Source organism: Maniola jurtina, chromosome 4 (assembly GCF_905333055.1).
Source record: "Maniola jurtina chromosome 4, ilManJurt1.1, whole genome shotgun sequence".
In the NCBI taxonomy this organism is placed as follows: Eukaryota; Metazoa; Arthropoda; class Insecta; order Lepidoptera; family Nymphalidae; genus Maniola; species Maniola jurtina.
In genome coordinates this window covers 11,854,349-11,873,734 of record NC_060032.1, presented here as the reverse complement: position 1 = coordinate 11,873,734, position 19,386 = coordinate 11,854,349, and the positions used below count along the sequence as shown (strand labels likewise).

The 19,386-nt window shown below is 36.2% G+C and overlaps 1 protein-coding gene across 11 annotated transcripts in view; it reads left to right on the top strand.

The window, feature by feature from the left end:
* LOC123864915 overlaps window positions 1–19,386 on the top strand; it is a 71,537-nt gene that overhangs the window by 17,404 nt on the left and 34,747 nt on the right. For 10 of the 11 annotated variants that reach the window (XR_006795862.1, XM_045905666.1, XM_045905665.1 and 7 more), the window contains exons 2-4: window positions 7,705–10,115; window positions 10,203–10,267; window positions 10,502–10,689. Coding sequence is in view for 9 of the 11 variants with exons in the window: in XM_045905666.1 (XP_045761622.1) it covers window positions 7,712–10,115; window positions 10,203–10,267; window positions 10,502–10,689 (2,657 nt within the window). In the remaining 2 variants the exon portion in view is untranslated. Of the gene's footprint in view, window positions 1–7,704; window positions 10,116–10,202; window positions 10,268–10,501; window positions 10,690–12,892; window positions 13,027–19,386 lie in introns of those variants that run through there. The other variant, XM_045905671.1, reaches the window with a different exon arrangement.

Below are 19,386 nucleotides of genomic sequence, written 5' to 3'. Positions count from 1 at the left end.
TGATTCGACGAAAAGTGACAGAGCCGCGTTTGTGGCATGATTTCGCGCATGAGCTATGCCTGATTGGTGGGTAAAAGTCTAACACTGCGGCCATGGTGGCTGTTTCGTTGGATCTTTTTAACCCCCGACCCAAAAAGAGGGGTGTTATAAGTTTGACGTATGTATCTGTGTATCTGTCTGTGGCATCGTAGCTCCTAAACTAATGATCCGATTTTAATTTAGTTTTTTTGTTTGAAAGGTGGTTGATCATTGAGTGTTCTCAGCTATAATCCAAGAAAATCGGTTCAGCCGTTTGAAAGTTATCAGCTCTTTTCTAGTTACTGGTAACCTTCACTTGTCGGGGGTGCTATTTTTTTAATTTACACTTGTGCAATTTATTCGCTAGTACAATTGTGGCTTATTTACAAATGCAGATTTCTAGGCAATAGAATCAAATTTTTCAAACTATTGTGAGTTCAAAAGATGTGTAATTGAAAGTAGAGTTCAGCAAAAAAAAAAATCGCGAATCCGGCCTTTGTGGCGTTATTCGTAGGATACGACGATGTATGCGATTTTTTTTTACCATAACTTCTAAATGTCTAAAGAGATTTAGATGTATGGGGTATCGTTAGAAACCTTACATCGTCCTCAGTGTCACTACACTGGCTATAAAATTTGAAAAAAAAAAGTTGGTGCATACAGCCACCAACTTTTTTTTTTCAAACACCATTTTCTAATGTGTTTTTTTCTTTTTAGTTCATTTTTTGGCAGTGTAGTGTTTATGTGTGTGTAATGTATATGTGTATTATTATTTATGATTACGACTTCTTCGTATTTGGAAAGAAGAATAATAAGTAATAATAAGTAAGAGAGGAATGAAAATAAAATGGGCGCTTGGGACTTTGGTTAACGGGCAACCCTGGACGGGTGCGGTATCTAGCTTACCCAAGTCCACGGTAAATACGGGGTCCTGTAGGAACGGGGAAGCAAACACACAGAGTAGTGACCCGCATAAATTATTCATGGACAAAGCCACCTGCCATTTTTTTTGTAAATATGTACCTATATTCTTAATCATAAAAGAAAACTTCTTGAAATATACCTACGTTCAGTTTTTCTTTTACTATGAAACAAAGTCGTAGAATTCATCTTACTATCAATATAGGTACCTAGTTAAGAAATTTATTTTTTAACTTGCTTGCTCTTGCTACTTGTTCTATCTTCTGTCACTGTTTATACATACGGAACTCTAAAAAAAATTTCTATGTTTATGGGAGCGTAGAGCGCACTACGAGTACCTATTAAATCTCATTTGGTATAGTCAGACCGGAACAGAGGGACCTACTGCTTAACCTGCCCTCCGAAACAGGGAGGAAATGATGCCAAAGATGCCAAATGGAACCTCCAAACTCGATCACCCATCCAGTTACCGACTTGGGTCAACGTTGCTTAAAGATCGAATGATTGATTGCGTTGTCACAACTAAGTATGCCACACGTTTAAATTGTTTCACCCATAATCATCATCATGATCAACCCATCGCCTAATCATTACTGAGTATGGGTCTCCTCTCAGAATGAGAAGGGTTTGGGTCCGCAACACAGACCAAGTGCAGATTGGCAGACTTCACGCACCTTTGAGAAAATTGTGGAAAACTCTTAGGCAGGTTTCCTCATGATGTTTTTCTTCACGTGATATGATTTTTTTAAACAATATTAGCCAAGTTTATTATGCTGACTAATATTCCCCTTTCCCTTCCAATTAAGCGTAAAGCTTGTGCTAGGATTAGGTACGACAATAATGCAACGAGTGGGGTTTGAACCGGCGACCTTTCAGTTTTCAGTCCACTGCTTTAACCGTTGAGTTATCAAGACATTCAGGTTATTAACAGCTTAAAACGCTCATAAGTCCTAAAAGTAAGCACCCGGGATCGAACCACCGACCTCCCGAATAGGAGATAGACCTCTTAACCACTAGGCTATCACAGTTCTAATATTGTTCTCTATTAAATTGTTTACTAACCAAGATATATTAAACTGTTTTTCCCAAAACGAGGTAAACAGAGTGTTATGCGTACCTATAGGAAAAGGGGTGGGGGTGCAAACAGCGAACGGGATGAATAATTCATTGACAACGCCACCTGCCGTCGGCCAACGACAAACATTAGGTTTTACATTTTTTTTTGTTCTAAATACTGGTGCAAAGGTTATTAACCCTTCCAGTCAATAATGTTTTCCTGCTAACATTTTCTTTTCAAGTGAATTATTTTTTGATGCCCGCGACTTCGTCCGCGTGGGTTTAGGTTTTTATAAATCTTTGCTTTTCCTCACTTTTCCTGGATAAAAAGTTGCATATGCCTATTTCCGGGGAATTTCACCTTTCATGTAAATCGGTTAAACCGATAGGCCTTTGAGAGTCCCGTGGGAACGCTTTGATTTTCCGGGATAAAAAGTAGCCTATGACCGTCCCCGGGATGTAAGCTAACTCTGTACCAAATTCGATTAAGCTATTGGGCCGATAAAGCTTGCAGACAGTCAGACAGACTTTCGTATTTATAATATTAGTATCGAGAGACAGGCACACTGGATTTGAGACATGGTCGCTAAGTATCTTACGAGTATATAAGTCTCGTAAGAAAGCTTAGACTCACTCAGCGAGCGATGGAGAGAGCAGAGTTTCTGTACGTGATCAAATTAGGAATGAGGAGATCCGAAGGAGAACCAGAGTAACCGACATAACGAGCTGTAAGCTAAAGTGGCTATGGGAGCACATTGAGTAAAAACACGATAAACTTTGGGGCCCAAGATACAAGAATGGCGAACTTGCACCGGAAACTCGCACTTCGCAAACCGTGTTGTTGAAATCTCTACGTCCATCGGTTGATAATGATAGTGATGATGAGTGTAGGCACACACTTGACCACGATCACTCCTGGTGGGAAGTGGTAATGTCGCCTAAGATGGCATGCGTTCACCTGTCTATTAGTGTCTATTCACACTTATTTTAAAGATACCTACTCGGATTAAATTGGTAGGAAACACTAATCTCGGAAGAGTATTCCAAACCCTAGCCATTGCGTATAAAGAATGATGGCGCAAAGCGTTTCGTGCGTGATTTTTTTTTTTAACTAGGGATGGAAACTCGATTTTATTGATTTTACGAATAGATACTTTAAATACTAATCTGACGAATAAGGCTACTCTGAAAATCAACTGATCGTATTGGTCGTTACTCGTTAGTCGCTAAGCATTCTTGATGGATAAGCAAATTGCAAAAAACATAACGCAAGCTAAGCGAAGTGAGCGTGAAGTTTTCTTAATAATTCATTAAACTGCCTATAAAATATTAAATTGTTTTTACGAAAACTAAGTATATATTATTACCATCTCTCCATCAGCAGAGTTCCTCCCCAGCTGCAAATCAAATAGGATATCATGTTCTCAAGAAATAAATGAACTAAGATTGCATCTACTTCCATTATTGGAACAGCATATTTCTTCACAATGCATAAAAGTATCCGTTTTGGCACAAGCCGGTTGTTCTTTTGACTAAAATCTCAGCATCTTTTATGTTTGGCTGTTTACATCAAGCCTTATTTCGAAAGCTATTAAGTTCAAATTTACTAAATACGAAAGAAAGCAATAGGTATTTTTAATGTGACTCTTCGGACGTTCCAAATTCGAAATCCGCTAAAACGTGTTCCATTTCATACAATCGAATGCCGTTGACACGCAGCACGTACCATACAATTCTATATTTGAATTTTACATAAATCTAAACCTTATTCCTTTATGCGTCCAGAAATTTTATATAAGTCGACTGCAAAGTAACCTATGTCGTATAAGAAACTTTTGTTCGAGGACCCCATATTTCCCGAGTCGAGACGTGCATTCGATATTTAAAAATGCTCCAGGAGAAATCTTTAAATTCAATAGTAATTTGAAAAGCTAGGGAGAGGATAATGGACGGAGTCGTACGCCCTGTTTTTGCGGTGTTGTATTTAGCTCGCGAATTCTTCAGGGTCGTTTTGTGTACACACTGGTTTCTGAACGCAGCATGTGTCTGTCAGACTATGGCGGGTATAAAACGCGCCAAGATTCTAATTACACAGTCAATTTGGTACAGCGGGAAATATGAATTATTGCCTCCGCGTAACCGAGATGAAATCGGCCATGTTCGAGCGCGAACAAAAGTTTTTATTTGTAAGGATTTTTGAATCGGGAGTTAGCGAAGTTAGCATAAGAATGACTATTTAATATTATATTCTTAAGTGATTCGTTTTCTTTTTTGGCGTACGATCGAGTTGATTAGGGATTAGGGAAGCCCTTTCGGCTCATTCCATTCATGTTAGAATTAGTTCCTTGTTTGAATTTTGAATTTGCATTATGTTTTAGCATACAGTCCCTTATGCATTCCTATTTATTAAGCTAGGTAATTTATAAAAACGTAAGTATTCAATTTCTATTTAAATAAGTGCCACATTTTTGACCCTTTTACTTTATGAAAACCATTATTGGAAAAGTTACAAACTAGAATACTATCCAGGCATGACCTAAATTGGAAAAATGTTCTAAATGGCTTTTTTGTTCATGGAATGGAAATTTCGTTCATCTATCTACTCGTGTTTATGATGATTAGGCATATTACATAGAAAATGACTGACATACGTAGATACAATCTTTGAAATGGGATAAATCTACTATCGGAAAACTTATGCGAAGATATTATGTGAAGACTCGCACTTGTTCAGAAAGCAGATTCTAATGAAAAGAGTGTCAAAAAAGAATTTTAAAAAATCCCAATGGAATTTTTGAACTACCAAATCCACGCATGATCCACGCGAACAAATTGTGGTAAAAATCTAGTACAAAATAAGAGTCTACAGTCTACACAATTCACTGTACTAGAAAGATATATTATACCTATTTACTTTCCATGCCCATGATTAGGCCCGCGTTGATTTAAGTTTTTTTTCAATTCAGTGGAAACTCTTTGATTTTCCGATATAAAAAGTAGCTTTTGTCCGTTTCCGGGTTGCAGGCTACCTCTTTACCAAATTTTGCCAAAATCATTTAAATGGTTGGGCTGTAAAAGGCTTTACAGATAGATATACAAACTTTCGCATGTATAATATTAAGAGTATTGATAATAGTAACTAGTACGTACATTCCATTCCATAATAAATGAACCATTCCATAATGAATCCATAATGAATCTATAATGATTCCATAATGAATGAATGAATGATAAAGTAGCTTTTGTCCGTTTCCGGGTTGCAGGCTACCTCTTTACCAAATTTTGCCAAAATCATTTAAATGGTTGGGCTGTAAAAGGCTTTACAGATAGATATACAAACTTTCGCATGTATAATATTAAGAGTATTGATAAATAGTAACTAGTAGGTACATTCCATTCCATAATAAATGAACCATGTCATTTAAGTGCAGCAAATCTCAAAATATTATATACTGACCATTTCAACCTAGATAGAGAACGATACAGCACTTTGAAAACAAACAGCAATATGTCGCTAACGGAACCGAATATTTTGTCACGATATATCAAAATTATCACACGTTTGTCTTGTATGTCACATTATGATTTGTCACGTTCGCAACAAGTCCGCTATGTGGCCCAAGCATTACCAAGACGAGAACTAATGGTATTATACCTAAAACCGCGGATACAACTGTAAGTTTTACTCACGTAAGTAGCTTACATGATTACCTTACGACAAATTTACTAACACTGACTGACTGACTGATTTGTCAACGCACAGCTCAAACTACCGGACAGACGGATCGGGTTGAAATTATAGCAATACGCTAAGAAAGGATTTTTTAAAATTCAACCCCAGGGGGGTAAAATAGGGCTTTGAAAGTTCAGTCCACGCGGATGAAGCCGCGGGCATAAGCTAGTAATATTATGTTACGTTCCTATTACACATCCTAATCTGCTCTCACTGATGAGTAGGACAGACGATAAGAAATGCACGAGAGTACAAGATATAGCAGTCAAAAGCTAACTTGTAACGTGAGAAGGCGTTGTTGCAGATTTGTATGATTGTGCTTGGGCTGACGATAACAACTATGCATGAGCTGTAACGCACTTGAGAAAATTTCACGCTATGTCGATAGTATGTCACGACATCGATAAAAACTAACCGTTTCTAACTTTGAACTAGGAAACGTTAAGAGGGGTCTCTCCGTCACTCGCTCCATACAAACGTAGTTCCAATTTCATTTGCATATTAAGCAACCAAAGTCCATGAAGAAGAAGAAGGCACAGATTAGTTTCTAGAATATGTCTGCAAAATTTCATGGACTTTGATTGCTTAATATTCAAATGAAATTGGAACTACGATTGTATGGAGTAAGTGACGGAGAGAGCCCTGTTAACATTGGTGTACAGCTGACTTATAAATTAAATTAAAAAAAAAATTGATAGTCTCCTTATCGCTATGGCAGCGCTATGGTCGTCACTAAGTGGGTGATCCCGGGTTTGCCAATGAATGTGAGTGAAACAAGTGACAAGATTTTAGGAAATAAAAAGAGAGATGTCTATTAAATTTTACGGCTCAGCGCTAAACGAGCTGAATTGCAGTTTATTGTGTCGCACAAGAGTGGCTATTTATTTAAACGTATTTCCAGAGTGATGCTTCTTGTACTGAAAAGGTACTATAATATATTTTGTGGTTCTACTTACTGTATTATCCACTCGCAAACTTGATTTTAATAAACTTCCATTAAGAACCACCATAAATCATAAATCATCTAAAAGTAACGGCCTTTAGATTTAGTACGAAGTCAATATCCGGAACAAATGGCGGAATGGTCTTATGATGCAGAGTGTAATAAAAGAGAACGGTTGGACAGTAAAAACTGAAATTATTGTGTCAAGCGTTATTGCCACTTGGTAACTTTATGTATTTTCTCACATTAGAAGGTAGATGGTACGTAATGGCAATTTTTTTGAATTTTTACCATAACATGCTTAGTTCGTGGCTTAGTTATGCTTAGTCCGTGGGTGGATAAACGGAGTATGCCACATAAACAATAAATAAGTAGATCGTCTTATTGAAGTCATTAGACACTCTTTAGAATTTTACGTATAATGACGTAAATTATAATTTTACAATCCTACGTTGTGCTTGACTATCTGAATAATATGGTAAGCAATGATATTATAGACCATCATGTTACATTGTCTGATCGAATCTTTCCATATCCTTTCTAATTCAAATATGATGTCTTCATCATCCGCCATTGCTGGACAATGGGCCTGAATACCTTTTATAAAGGTAAAATATAAATATAATACTAATAACTAATAATTTAATCAAGGAAGAAGTGCTTGAGGTTGCAAAGGGTTTTGGCTCTTGATCTGCATTCATACTTTTACAACGTAAGAAGCGGACCAAGATACGTAGGCTCAACTTCATCCAACATTCTTCAAAATCTATTCCTAGTACAAGTTTTACTCTTTGCTGTAGGGGACAAGTTTATATACTTACCTCGTATCCCTTTTGAAAAAAAGAAGATAGCTGATAACACCCACTTTTCAAAGTTACATACAAATTACTACACTCTGTATCCGGTAACCCACATTAAAAAAGTGACGCAGGTGTGCAATCATTATTATCACACAGACCATTTACTTGTTATTTATAGTTTATACATTAATTGATATTCTTAATTACTTTAATGATTGTTTTGTTTGTTTCAGATCAAAAATGCTGAAGTGGACGGTGTATGGTAAAAAGAATCAAGACATACAAATAAATAACGATGAAGAAACAGAGGAAGCAGAACCATACACGCATAAAGTATATGATGATAAAATTAGACGATCTTTAGATGCACAGACTGTCAAAAAAAGTAAAAAGCCTAGTAGATATCAAAGAAGATCCTTAGGTGCAGCTGCTAGAAAAAATAGCTGTCGAAATGTAGATAAAGAAAATATTAACTGTATAGGCAATACACCGAATCATTTTAGAGAAGGATTTGTTAAGAAACTTGATAGCAATGCTTTAAAAGACGTTAGTAATATCACTCCTACTTTAGGTACCCCAAATGTCGAAAAAAGAATACTCTATCGGGCTGCATCCAAAGACGATATTCCCCCAGATTTACCTCCTACTCCTCCCACCTATAGTAGAAGAGTCAGAGAGGCAAAGAAGAGAAAACTCGAAATGACTAGCTGCAATAATAACGTAGTTTTTAATAGAAATAGTTGTATTTATAAATCGGAGCGAAGAATAAAGCAAGACAGAAGTTTAATAGCATCACCTAAACTAAGTCATAGTGTTTCTGAACCATCTTTGAATGAGTTATCAGAAAGATTAAGTTCATCCTCAGGTAGTAACAGAAGTTCTTTTGCAATAACAAAGCAAATAAATAATAAGAAAATGGTAAGTACCACAAAAAGTGCAAGTGAAGGTCTAGTGGAAATAGAATATGAAAAGGATTTAGTTATAAATTGTGTTGAAAAACCGGTTATTCTTGATAAAGAAAAATTAGAAAGGTCTACTTTACCTATATTTGGTCACCGTCTATTTACAGACAATCCTTTATATTTCAATAAAAATGAAGATGGTTCACCTAATATTAGACCATTAAAACGGACACGGAAAAAATCGAATGATTTTGAAAGTTCTTTTAAATCTCCCTCAATTGATAAGAAAGACGTACATTCATTAGTTAGAGATGGTTGTTCTCCTTCTGTCACACCACTGTCTGTAAAATTAGCTGCTCTAAGATTTAGCACTATGAGTACGCATACTAAGTCACAACGAGCTGTTTGTAACAACGATATAACAGAATTCTTCCCAAAAATAGAAAATCATTTCACTATTCCATTAAGGGATGAAGAAAGCTCTACTGAAATGGAAAATAAGTTTATTCTTGAGAAAGAGTCTATAAATAGCGTATCAGAGTCAACAGTCAAGAGTTCAACCTCTCAGATGGGGGATGTAACTCTGGAAAGAATGATAGAAGACATTATAAAAAGTACGAAAATAGTAAAATCTAAAAGAAGAATATTCAATAATATACAGAATGAAGATAAAACATCGATTGAAGAAGAAATTCCTACAATTGAATCAATAAAAGACTTGTTTGTGAAACCACAAACTGAAATCAAAACTAATTTAATTAAAGAAGCTAGATACGTGAACTTATCAAGAGAAAATTCAGTATCTCCAAAAGCTACACCTATTAAAAAAAGAACTCCAATTCATAGAGTAAACGACAAATTACTAAAAAATGTTCCTATAGGAGGATTCATCTTGGATGATGGCGATGGATATAATGAGAGAGAAGTACGAACTCCCGACAATTGTGTAGATGTTAAACCTAAGTTAAGTATTTATAATCATGTTAATATGCCATTAAATAGGACGCGATCAATGAACTCGTCTCTAACTGAGAAAGGAAATCTGCAGCAAGTATCATCTGAATCAACACCAGACTTATATTCTGCGATAAGAGATTGCAAAAATAATAGATTGAGAAGACAAAAATGTATTCGCAGAAAAAAGTCTACTGTTAGTATGGATAGTCTTTGGAAACAGAAACAAACTGAATCTAAATCTTCTTTGGTCCTAACTTTGGAAATGGGTTTACCCAGTCCAGCTACAGAACTACAAAATTCTTCATTATGTGAACCAATAAGTACGCAGTATACTAGAATGATTTCTTCAGAAAAGGATTATCCACTAAACGATTCAATGAGGTCTTATGTATCACACAGCAGTTTAAAACCGAATGAACCAGTGCAAAACACAAGATCGAGGGAGCTATTTGGTTTAACATTAGAAAATGGCATTCCTAGTCCAATTACTCCATTACCGAATCTCAAGAGATCCAGTAATGCCCTAAGTGAAGAAAGAGCTCACAAAACGAGTAAGTTGGAGGAGGATTTATTTTCGAATGATGTGATGACACCAGTGCTAGAACATAAAACATCGAGACGATGTCTTACGTACTCTCCAGAAGACAGTAGTATAAGCAGCAGTGAAGAAAAAAGACGAAGCGTTGCAAGCAACCGTTTAGAGAGAAGCGGTGATCGATTTCAAACCATAAAAGGAACAATTGATTTAGAGATTATTATGAGAAATAATATCATAGACGTGCACGGTGAGTGGTGGATATCGTTCCTTATTTTATTGAGTTAGCAATATTAACGAAATAAAATAAATTCATAAAAATTATTTCTTTTTACAGTGATTCGATGTCGAGACCTGCAACGTTCTTCGGGGAAAGTCGACGATATCAATGCATATGCAAAGGTATTTCTTTAAGCCTCTCAAAATTCACTAAATTGTGTTTACAAATCTCTCGTCTTCAAACAACTTATTTTTTGGTAGATACCTTTTTGGGAATGGTAAACAGTTTAAGAAAACCAACAAAATTCAATAATTTAATGGAGCAACTAAGCGATATAATCTAATCTCTTTTTAAAACATGGCAAATTTTTTACCTCCTAACAATTATTAAAAGTAACTTCTTTTTTTTAATCTAAGGTTGTAATCAGCGGGGTGGCCGAAGATCAAAGTTTGCCATCTCAACGATCAATATTCCAGCGAACCTCAGTCCTCTACGGGAAGAGAGAACCGGAGTTCCAACGCCATCTGAAACTGCCGTTGCCGGCTGCTGTATACGATCATCAAATTCTGCACATCTCTGTATGGCACAGGGATAAGAAATACAGGTATGATTTTATCCTCAGATACTTATATCAAAAGTATCCGTTAAACCTTTCTTAAATAATGTTTGAATACTCTTATATCACTTACTTTAACTGTGAATGAAAACATTGTGGGAAAACCTGCATGCCTGAGCTGAGTCGGTGCCAATGAGATCTTCTATTAGGCATTATCTTTGTCACTCAATTTGCTAAAAGATGAGAAAGATCTAAGCAAATAAGTGTTATTTTTAAATCTGGTGTGTATAATACTTACTATACTTACTATACTTAGCTATTATTAAGTTGTTCTGATAACGCAGTTTATACAATTGCGGGAAGGTACCTACGGGTACGGGTACTAATATTATAATCGCGAGAAAGTATATTTTTACTATGGATTGATTACGTAATAATACATACATATAAAAGTTCTTACTATATACCTAATCTTAGTATAAATTAGTCATTGTGTATAGAACGTAAACATACTATACATAATTTTATTAGAGCTTACGTACCTAGAGTTCCTTGATTAAAAAAGCAATGCATAAGGAATTAGAAGTATAATTCGATTTTATACTTTCATGGTTGTATTGTGGGACATTGTAGAAGATTAGATTGCTACATACAAAATTCAAAACACAATCACGCGAGGTTTCGGTTTTTTGAAGAAGCAAAATTGTTGCTTGCTTGTTGTGAAATAGGTACGTAAGTAAGTAACTTCAATTTAATATGGAAGATTCATTTGAAGATACGATTATTTGATAAACAATTTAAAAGATATTTGTTTAAAAAATTTTTAACACTAGCCTATCACCGCTTACTTTCAATGGCTTTTGAAAACTTACATCTTTTTTACTGTATTACCGCTATCGCTTGACCACTGACTGAAATCACAATGGATGGTTTTTGCCGATGCAGTCTAAGAAGAACGCCTAGAAGATTTACAATCGAACAATCCGGAAAAAAATCCGATCTCTTAGACTGTTAGAATTGACTGTGGGTAGTTTTCTAATCCGCGCTTGTCCAGCATGGCGGACTACGACCCTTCTCATTCTCAGAGTTGGGCCGGCGACGAGTTAATGATGATAATATTTTGGTAACAACGATTATTATGACAGTGCAGATAATAGCCGGAACCGACATGCGACAGTTTCATACTTTCCAAGCAACAAATATTTAGCCCTCAAGATTCGGTAACCCATCCATTTATCAACTTGGATCAGTTCTGATGAACCAGCCAATTGATTGATATACACTCTCGCCACTAGACCAAACGTCAAGGCTAAGTGGTAGTAAAAATCGTGAAGATTTCCTAAGATTAAAGAAGATTCCGTGTGAAACGATTTAATCTCTTATTTTATCGCGCTCCCCTCTTCAGCCTCAATATCAGCCACTGGATCATTATTAACTAAACAGCTTAAGCTTGCCAAACCGAGGGGACCGCCTACGTTATACTTACTTAATTTTCCTGTAATCTTTTCATACTAATAGTAGTCCTCCCCCGAAACTTCATACTTGTTAATTGGTTTTGGTTACCTATTACTACTACCGGAACGCCGGCCTGTTCGCACACAGTTCATATGTATGGGTAGTTAGGTGGGTTAGTATATACCTACATTCATAATATCATATGACTGTATAAGTCAGTCAGTTTTTCCTTTTATATAATTTTATGGTTGAGCAAAGGCGTTCAGTCTATTTTTTGGGTTCCGCAACCAAAGGGTGTCAACGGGACCCTATAACTAAGCCTCCGCAGTCCGTCTGGCCTCTGTTCGTCCGTCTGTCTGTCTGTCAGTGGGCTGATGCAACGGATTACCTACGTTAGAGAGTTGAAATTGTCACGGTGTGTTTTCCTATTACCACCATAACAATAAAATAATAAAAATTTCAAAATGGCTATCATGTAGAATTAAAAGGAAATTAAAAGTACATAGTGTTACATCTTGTACGATGGTACGGAACCGTTCGTGTGCAACTCCGACTCTCACTTGACCGGGTTTTTCTTCACGTGCGTTCTTCGTGTGAAGATTTATTAAAGTTAGATGGCATAATAAAAAAGTTGCAATACTGTAACCACGCAAGGGGTCTGGCAGTGGCAGGCATTTCTCACTTTTCCCTGGCATTGCTTTCATACATAAGATATAGGGGGTGGCTAGAGTGACGCGGGGCGCGAAGGAATATGCGCAGACTGATCGATTCCGGCGGCGCACCCCGGGCAGTCGCGTTTCAGACTCAACCTCGATAAGTGTCCATACAACCTCTACAAAAAATTACGCATTGGATATTACTGATACTGTGTTGTGTTACGTTGTGTTGTGAGGTGTCATATCGGATCTGGCTTAGTTGGGGGACAAAGCGGTAAGGCTTCCAATTGATAAATCCGCGCCATTTCATCGTTTTACCACCTTGATTACCACGCGGTGTTAGTGGGTGACACGTCTTTCTTTTCGGGAGGTCTGGGGTTCGATCTCGAGCACGCACTGTTAACTTTTCGGAGTCATGCACAAGCAATTGAATATCACTTGCTTTAACTGAGAAATATCGAAAGGAAATCTACATGCCTGACTCCTCCGTAATGTTCGCAAAGGTGTGTGAAGTCTGCCAATCTGCCAATCCGTGGCAGACTATGGCTAATACCCTTCTCATTCTGCGAGGAGACCTGTGCTCAGTAGTTGAGCGGCAATGGGTTGGCAGGTTTGTTCAGGCATTTAGAAGATATGGGGGGTTAAATAAACTTACACGCATACATACATGAACTCTGCAAACACAACACACTCCTTTTTGGGCAATCCTATAAAAACCTTTGTATTTTTATCTTAAAACTACAATTTAGAACAAACGACTTTTGGAACAATCATCAGATTTTTTTCATACCTACAGATACCTACATAAAATTATAACTACGCACGTTTATATTCTTAAGGGGATTTAAGGGCTGATTTTTCAATCGCCAGATTAACTGACGAATAGATTAGACATTTTGACAGATTTCCTATACAAAAACTGTTAAAACCTCGGATTTATTATTATAAAAGTTATTCCACGGGTGAAAAATTGGCCCTTTATACCTACTATATAGTCTTATCGGAAACGATAGATTGTAACGGTATCAAATAAGAAGTGTTTTTCTGCCTTAAAAGTAAAAGAGTGTTCAATACTAATACTAGGCGTTCTGTTTCATAAAAAAATAGATAGTATAATGTTTTAAATATATATAATTTAAAAGGAGTTTAAGTGTGGTTTAAGTAACACGCTCCTCAGCGCTTTCCTTACCAACATATTTTGGTTTTAATTTGAATATCAACCAATCAAACTTAATGAAATTTTGTAGACTCGTTCTAGAAAACAACATATGTGTCTGTGGTTTGTAAGATTGCCGTAAAAATGTTTAGTTTCAAAGTTACACTCACTCAAATATTTATATCCCCACGCCCTGTAATTTTGAAACTAAATACTTACACATTTTTACAGAAATCTGGAAAATACAGACACAGATATCAATTTTTAGAACGTGGTTACAGAATATTATCATTGCGTTTGATTGGATAATATTCAGAAGAGAACCAAACTAATTTTTTTAGAGCACACGACAAATAAACTCTAAATTGATACATTGTATTGAGAACATACGACATTTCTCCATGTCAAGGTAGTCGTGTCTGAACATGTCTACCTGTCATTAGCAATATCTCAATAGGATTATGTTCCATTTGGAGCTAGATCCAATTAAGTTTGAGTGTATCTAGGCTTTACTAGATTTACCTAGGTACAATACCTATATTAGTTGTTGTTGTACCTATGTATTTTAATAATAATTACATGGAGCCGTTATGGTATTAATTAATTATACAAGGGCTCACAAGCTAAATTCGCTATAATCCGCCAAAACAGAATTCTCGCAGCAAAGCATGGTACGTTCGTGCAGTATGGGAAATGCTCCGCCCGCCCTCCCACTACTAAAGAAGGTAGGAAAGGCAAGCAATACTATTACTAATTGATAACACACAACACTACACAAATCTTCTAGAACACACTAAAGTCAACATCTTCTGAGATGCTCGAAGTGAAACGTAGCCACATTGAGTGTGTTCTAGAAGACTTGTGTGGTGTGTACATCGCTTGCTTTTCCTACTTCTTTGATAGTGGGAGGGCGGCGGTGCATATCGCATGCTGCTCATGCTGCACATTGTACCATACAGATATTATGTTTGTGTGACTTCAGCAAAGTAACGCCTGCTTCTATCCAATATTAATTATACGTTTCAATCATTAACATTTTCATTTCAACCAATACTTTTAATATCATTAATTACATCCATTTTATTAATTGAAAAATAGTATGATATATGCCACAGATGACTTACATAGAACGAATATATTGTCGCGGGGTTTACGCACCTTTTGACACCTACGAGCATGCTTCAAACAATGGCGGCCCGTTACTAGTATTGGTTCCTAATACAATTAATTGAATTTGTAGCATTCTGCTTGAATATTTGATTTTATTCAACACCAGAAAGTGCATGAATATTCAAATTTAGTTGATGCAATCAAAATTCAACAAGGAAATTATATTAAATTGTATAAAACGAATCGACTTCCAGATAGGAAAAGTCCAAACTGATTTAATTTAAAGCTTTCTGCATATCATATTGATTTCAGTCAACAACAAACAGCGCATGGATATTTTAATTGCATTGACGCAATTAAAAGTTAACAGGGAAATATTTGTAGCTTGAAAACAACTTGGACAGTACAATACAATGCAGTTTTTTATTGAGTTAATTGGTAAATAATAACAAGTGTAAATTAAAAATTGATAACACCCCCGACAAATGAAGGTTACAGTAACTAGAAAGAAGGTGATAACTTTCAAACGGCGAAACCGATTTTCTTGGATTGGTGACACAAAAAGAGGGGTGTTATAAAGTTGACGTGTGTATCTGTGTATCTATCTGTGGCATCGTAACTCCTAAACTAATAAACCAATTTTAATTTAGTTTTTTTTTATTTGTAAGGTGGCTTGATCGAGAGTGTTCTTAGCTAGCTTACTTACTTATAATCCAAGAAAATCGGTTCAGCCGTTTGAAAGTTGTCAGCTCTTTTCTAGTTACTGTAACCTTCACTTGTCAGGGGTGTTATAAATTTTTAATTTAAGTACACTTGTATTATTTTAAAGTTGATGAATAAAATTGAGTTGACATAAATGGAAATCAACAAGGACATATTAATTTCATGAAAACAACTCGACATCTAGCCGAGGACAGTGAGACTCTTGGAGATCATTACGTGGGGCTTGGCAACCCTCCAACTTATTGAAACTAGAGATTCTTGAACGCTTCAGCTATTATGAAAGATGACTTAACTAAAGCCGCGATTACACCTGTAAGTTTCACTCACGTAATTGTCAAAAAATTTACTTTTATAAATGTTCTTATAAGAGTGTTTACGTTAGTAAAGTCGTAAGTTAATCATGTAAACTGCTTACATAAGTAAAACTTACAGGTACGAGCCTAAATAAGACATAATATTATGAAATTATATAAGGTACGTTATTTCGTGTGTTAATGGACGTAGGTACTTGCAAATATAAATATTGTATCACATCACATCACACTAATATTATAAAGGCGAAAGTTTGTATGTGTGTGTGTGTGTGTGTATGTTTGTTACTCCTTCACGCAAAAACTACTGGACGGATTTGGCTGAAATTCGGAATGGAGATAGATAATGTCCTGGATTAGCTCATAGGCTACTTTTTATCCCGGAAAACCAAAGAGTTCCCACGGGATTTCGAAAAACTTAAATCCAGGCGGGCGAAGTCGCGGGCATCGGCTAGTTAGTTGCTAATATAATTGAGGTATTTGCTCTTCTAATTTGCTGTTTATAGTATCTACAATACTTTGTTTGATTAGTACGAAATAAAATCAAAATCTTACTAGAAAAATGTTAGTAGTAATAATAAGGATAATGCAGTAACATTTCGGCCAGCTGAAGCTCGGAGTTTGGACTGATGTCCTAGATATACTAAAAAAATAATGAGCAACAACGTTGCGCGATTATTAAGTATATAATATAAGTGAATAGTAGTGGTGGTACATATAAGTCAGTGGGAGATGACTACTTAAAGAATTTATTCAAAACTCCAATGTGACAACCCTGCAAACAGCTGATCGCAGAAATGAACTAGTAAAAAACTTCTGTGAACTCGAAGGAACGTTTCAGCACTTGTCAAGTAACAGTGACAGCGAAAGAATCTTTAAAGAATTATTTGGTACCACATAAGTACGTGGTGATACCAAACCTCACCCATTACTATACCTCATTTGGTCATGTTATAATATTATTTATCAAACTCTAGTACATAATATATATGGATATAGAAATACTCCAACTTTGGCCTAATTAACTTACTATATACTGGTACTTCAAGAATTTTATTAATAAAATACCGAAATTGGCTTGCAATTATACTATGCTGAATAACTGAGCATAACATTTAGGTCAGTATGCTTAACACTTCATATTTTACTCCAAATCTCGCTTTTTTCCACTTTTAAAATGAATAAATGCAGATTTTTTGAATAGCGTTTTCATACAAATTGCTTGAAAGTACCCATTTATTATTTAGTAAGTATAGAAGTATGGATTAAAAACTTTATCGTAGGATGTGTCTAAACATTAAAAACAACCTTATACTCCGATTCACACCAATTGCGTATGCAGCACGTACACGTGACACGTGCGTAGTGACGCGCGTGAACCCATAGACATAACTGCACCCATTACGTCTACGTGAACGTTCACGCCACGCAAGCGGTATGTCATGTTTCATACAGTTTTATACAACACAACGCAATGGTACGCGCTGCGTCCACGCTTATGCAACGCTTACGTAGCCTGTGTGAACGAGCTCTTAGCAATAGATAGATCGCGGCAATCATGATTCCACTTTTAAAAAAAAAATCACTAAGTGTTCAGCCAAACGAGCGAAATTTTTTAAATTGTGGGTTCCGTAAAATGAGGCGCGCAATCTATATTTCAGAAAGTCGCACTCATTTTGCGTCGCCGTGTGGCACAAACAGAACTTTTGTATGAAACCGAATGCAGCGTAAATTACACGACTCATTTTACGCGACCCACACTCAAAAAATTACGCTAGTTTGGCTGAACCCTAAGTGAATAATCGAAGACGAAACCCAAGTGGTAACCGTCAAAAGGATACGAAACATGACGTCAAGGCTTGCGTCAAGATATTATGAGATTTATTAATAGCCTGTGCGTCCGTCGGTTTAAAATCGATACCACGTGGCATCAAACATTACCTACTTACTTATTTACAAGTGGTGATACCTACCCTAATGCCGGGTTGTCCACCGCGAAAGGGTAATGAGCGGGAAATGGTTAGGTGGGACGGACTCCGTTTATATAAAATAGATTTGCGTTTCCACTAACACAGAGTTTTGTTTTGTTTTCCACTGCAAAAGGAGAGAAATGAGCGGAGCGAGCTGAACGGAAAATGAGGAACCAGACATTCGTTCCCGGGCATAAACCTCTGACTTTTCAGAGTTGTGTGCATTTGCCACAGTTAAACTATTAAATAACACAATTTAAACAATAAGATTGAAGTAATGAAATGATGTGATGTATGTGTATAGCTCATGGGGCTATAATTCATTGTTAGGTAAAAGCAAATCTAGATTTTTTGAAATTTTGAACATAATTAATTAATTATCCTGTCCGCTCCTTCAACCGTTGAGCTATCGAGGTTATTATACCCTTATTATAAAAGTATGTGGCCTTATTTCCCTTATCTGTGGTCTGTGCCTTTCACAGTCAATTCACTCTGTTCTTAAATTTCAGGCAAAGTTGCTCAGTATGCTTATTGTTTGATATTATACTTGTCTTAACTAGGTCACAATTTCAGAGTTCTGTGCTTTCTCTCAACCAATATTATGCTGTTATTATGAACGATGAAGCAACGTTAGGCAGCAAGCCAAGTGTTTGAACGCTAAAGTAGGCTTTGTCAATTTTTCCCCTTTTTCCACGTTTTCGAGACAAAAGGCTGCAATTGACAATACAGTTCCATCAGTATCCGAGCACCACTCCACCCGTCCATAATTAACATTCATTATCTTAGTATCTCTGAACTGAACAAACCTCTTCATAAAATTTAATTGAGAATTATTAACCAGTTTCTTTTTATTTACGGTTCATATTTGTTTATTTATTGGTTTGTTGATTGTTCCTTCAGTCACGCCGCTGCGGAGCAACGGATTGACCTGATTTTTACATGGATTTAGCTTTTTTTTATTTTTTTTATTCACTATAGGCAAGCGCTTGACCACAATCACAGCTGATGGAAAGTGATGATGTGGTCTAAGATGGGACGCGTTTACCTAGAAGGTGCCTATTCACTCTTGTTTTAAAGCTGAAGACCTGGAGAGTGACATAGGCTACTTTTATCCCGGAAAGTAAAAGAGTTTTTCTTTCATTTCGGTGGGATGAAAAAAATTAAATACATACGTATTTTCGTAAAGTGCGTGAAAAATATTACGAGTTATAAACTAATAATCTAAAGAAAAGGCTTTATAAAAAAAAAATCACGGAAATGAAAGAAGAAACGACTTTGTTAAAACTGACCCAAGTATCGGGTTTTAGAACTATATTTTGTGCCCTCTGCCCATTGAATTTTCTTTAAACTTCTCCTTTTATTAA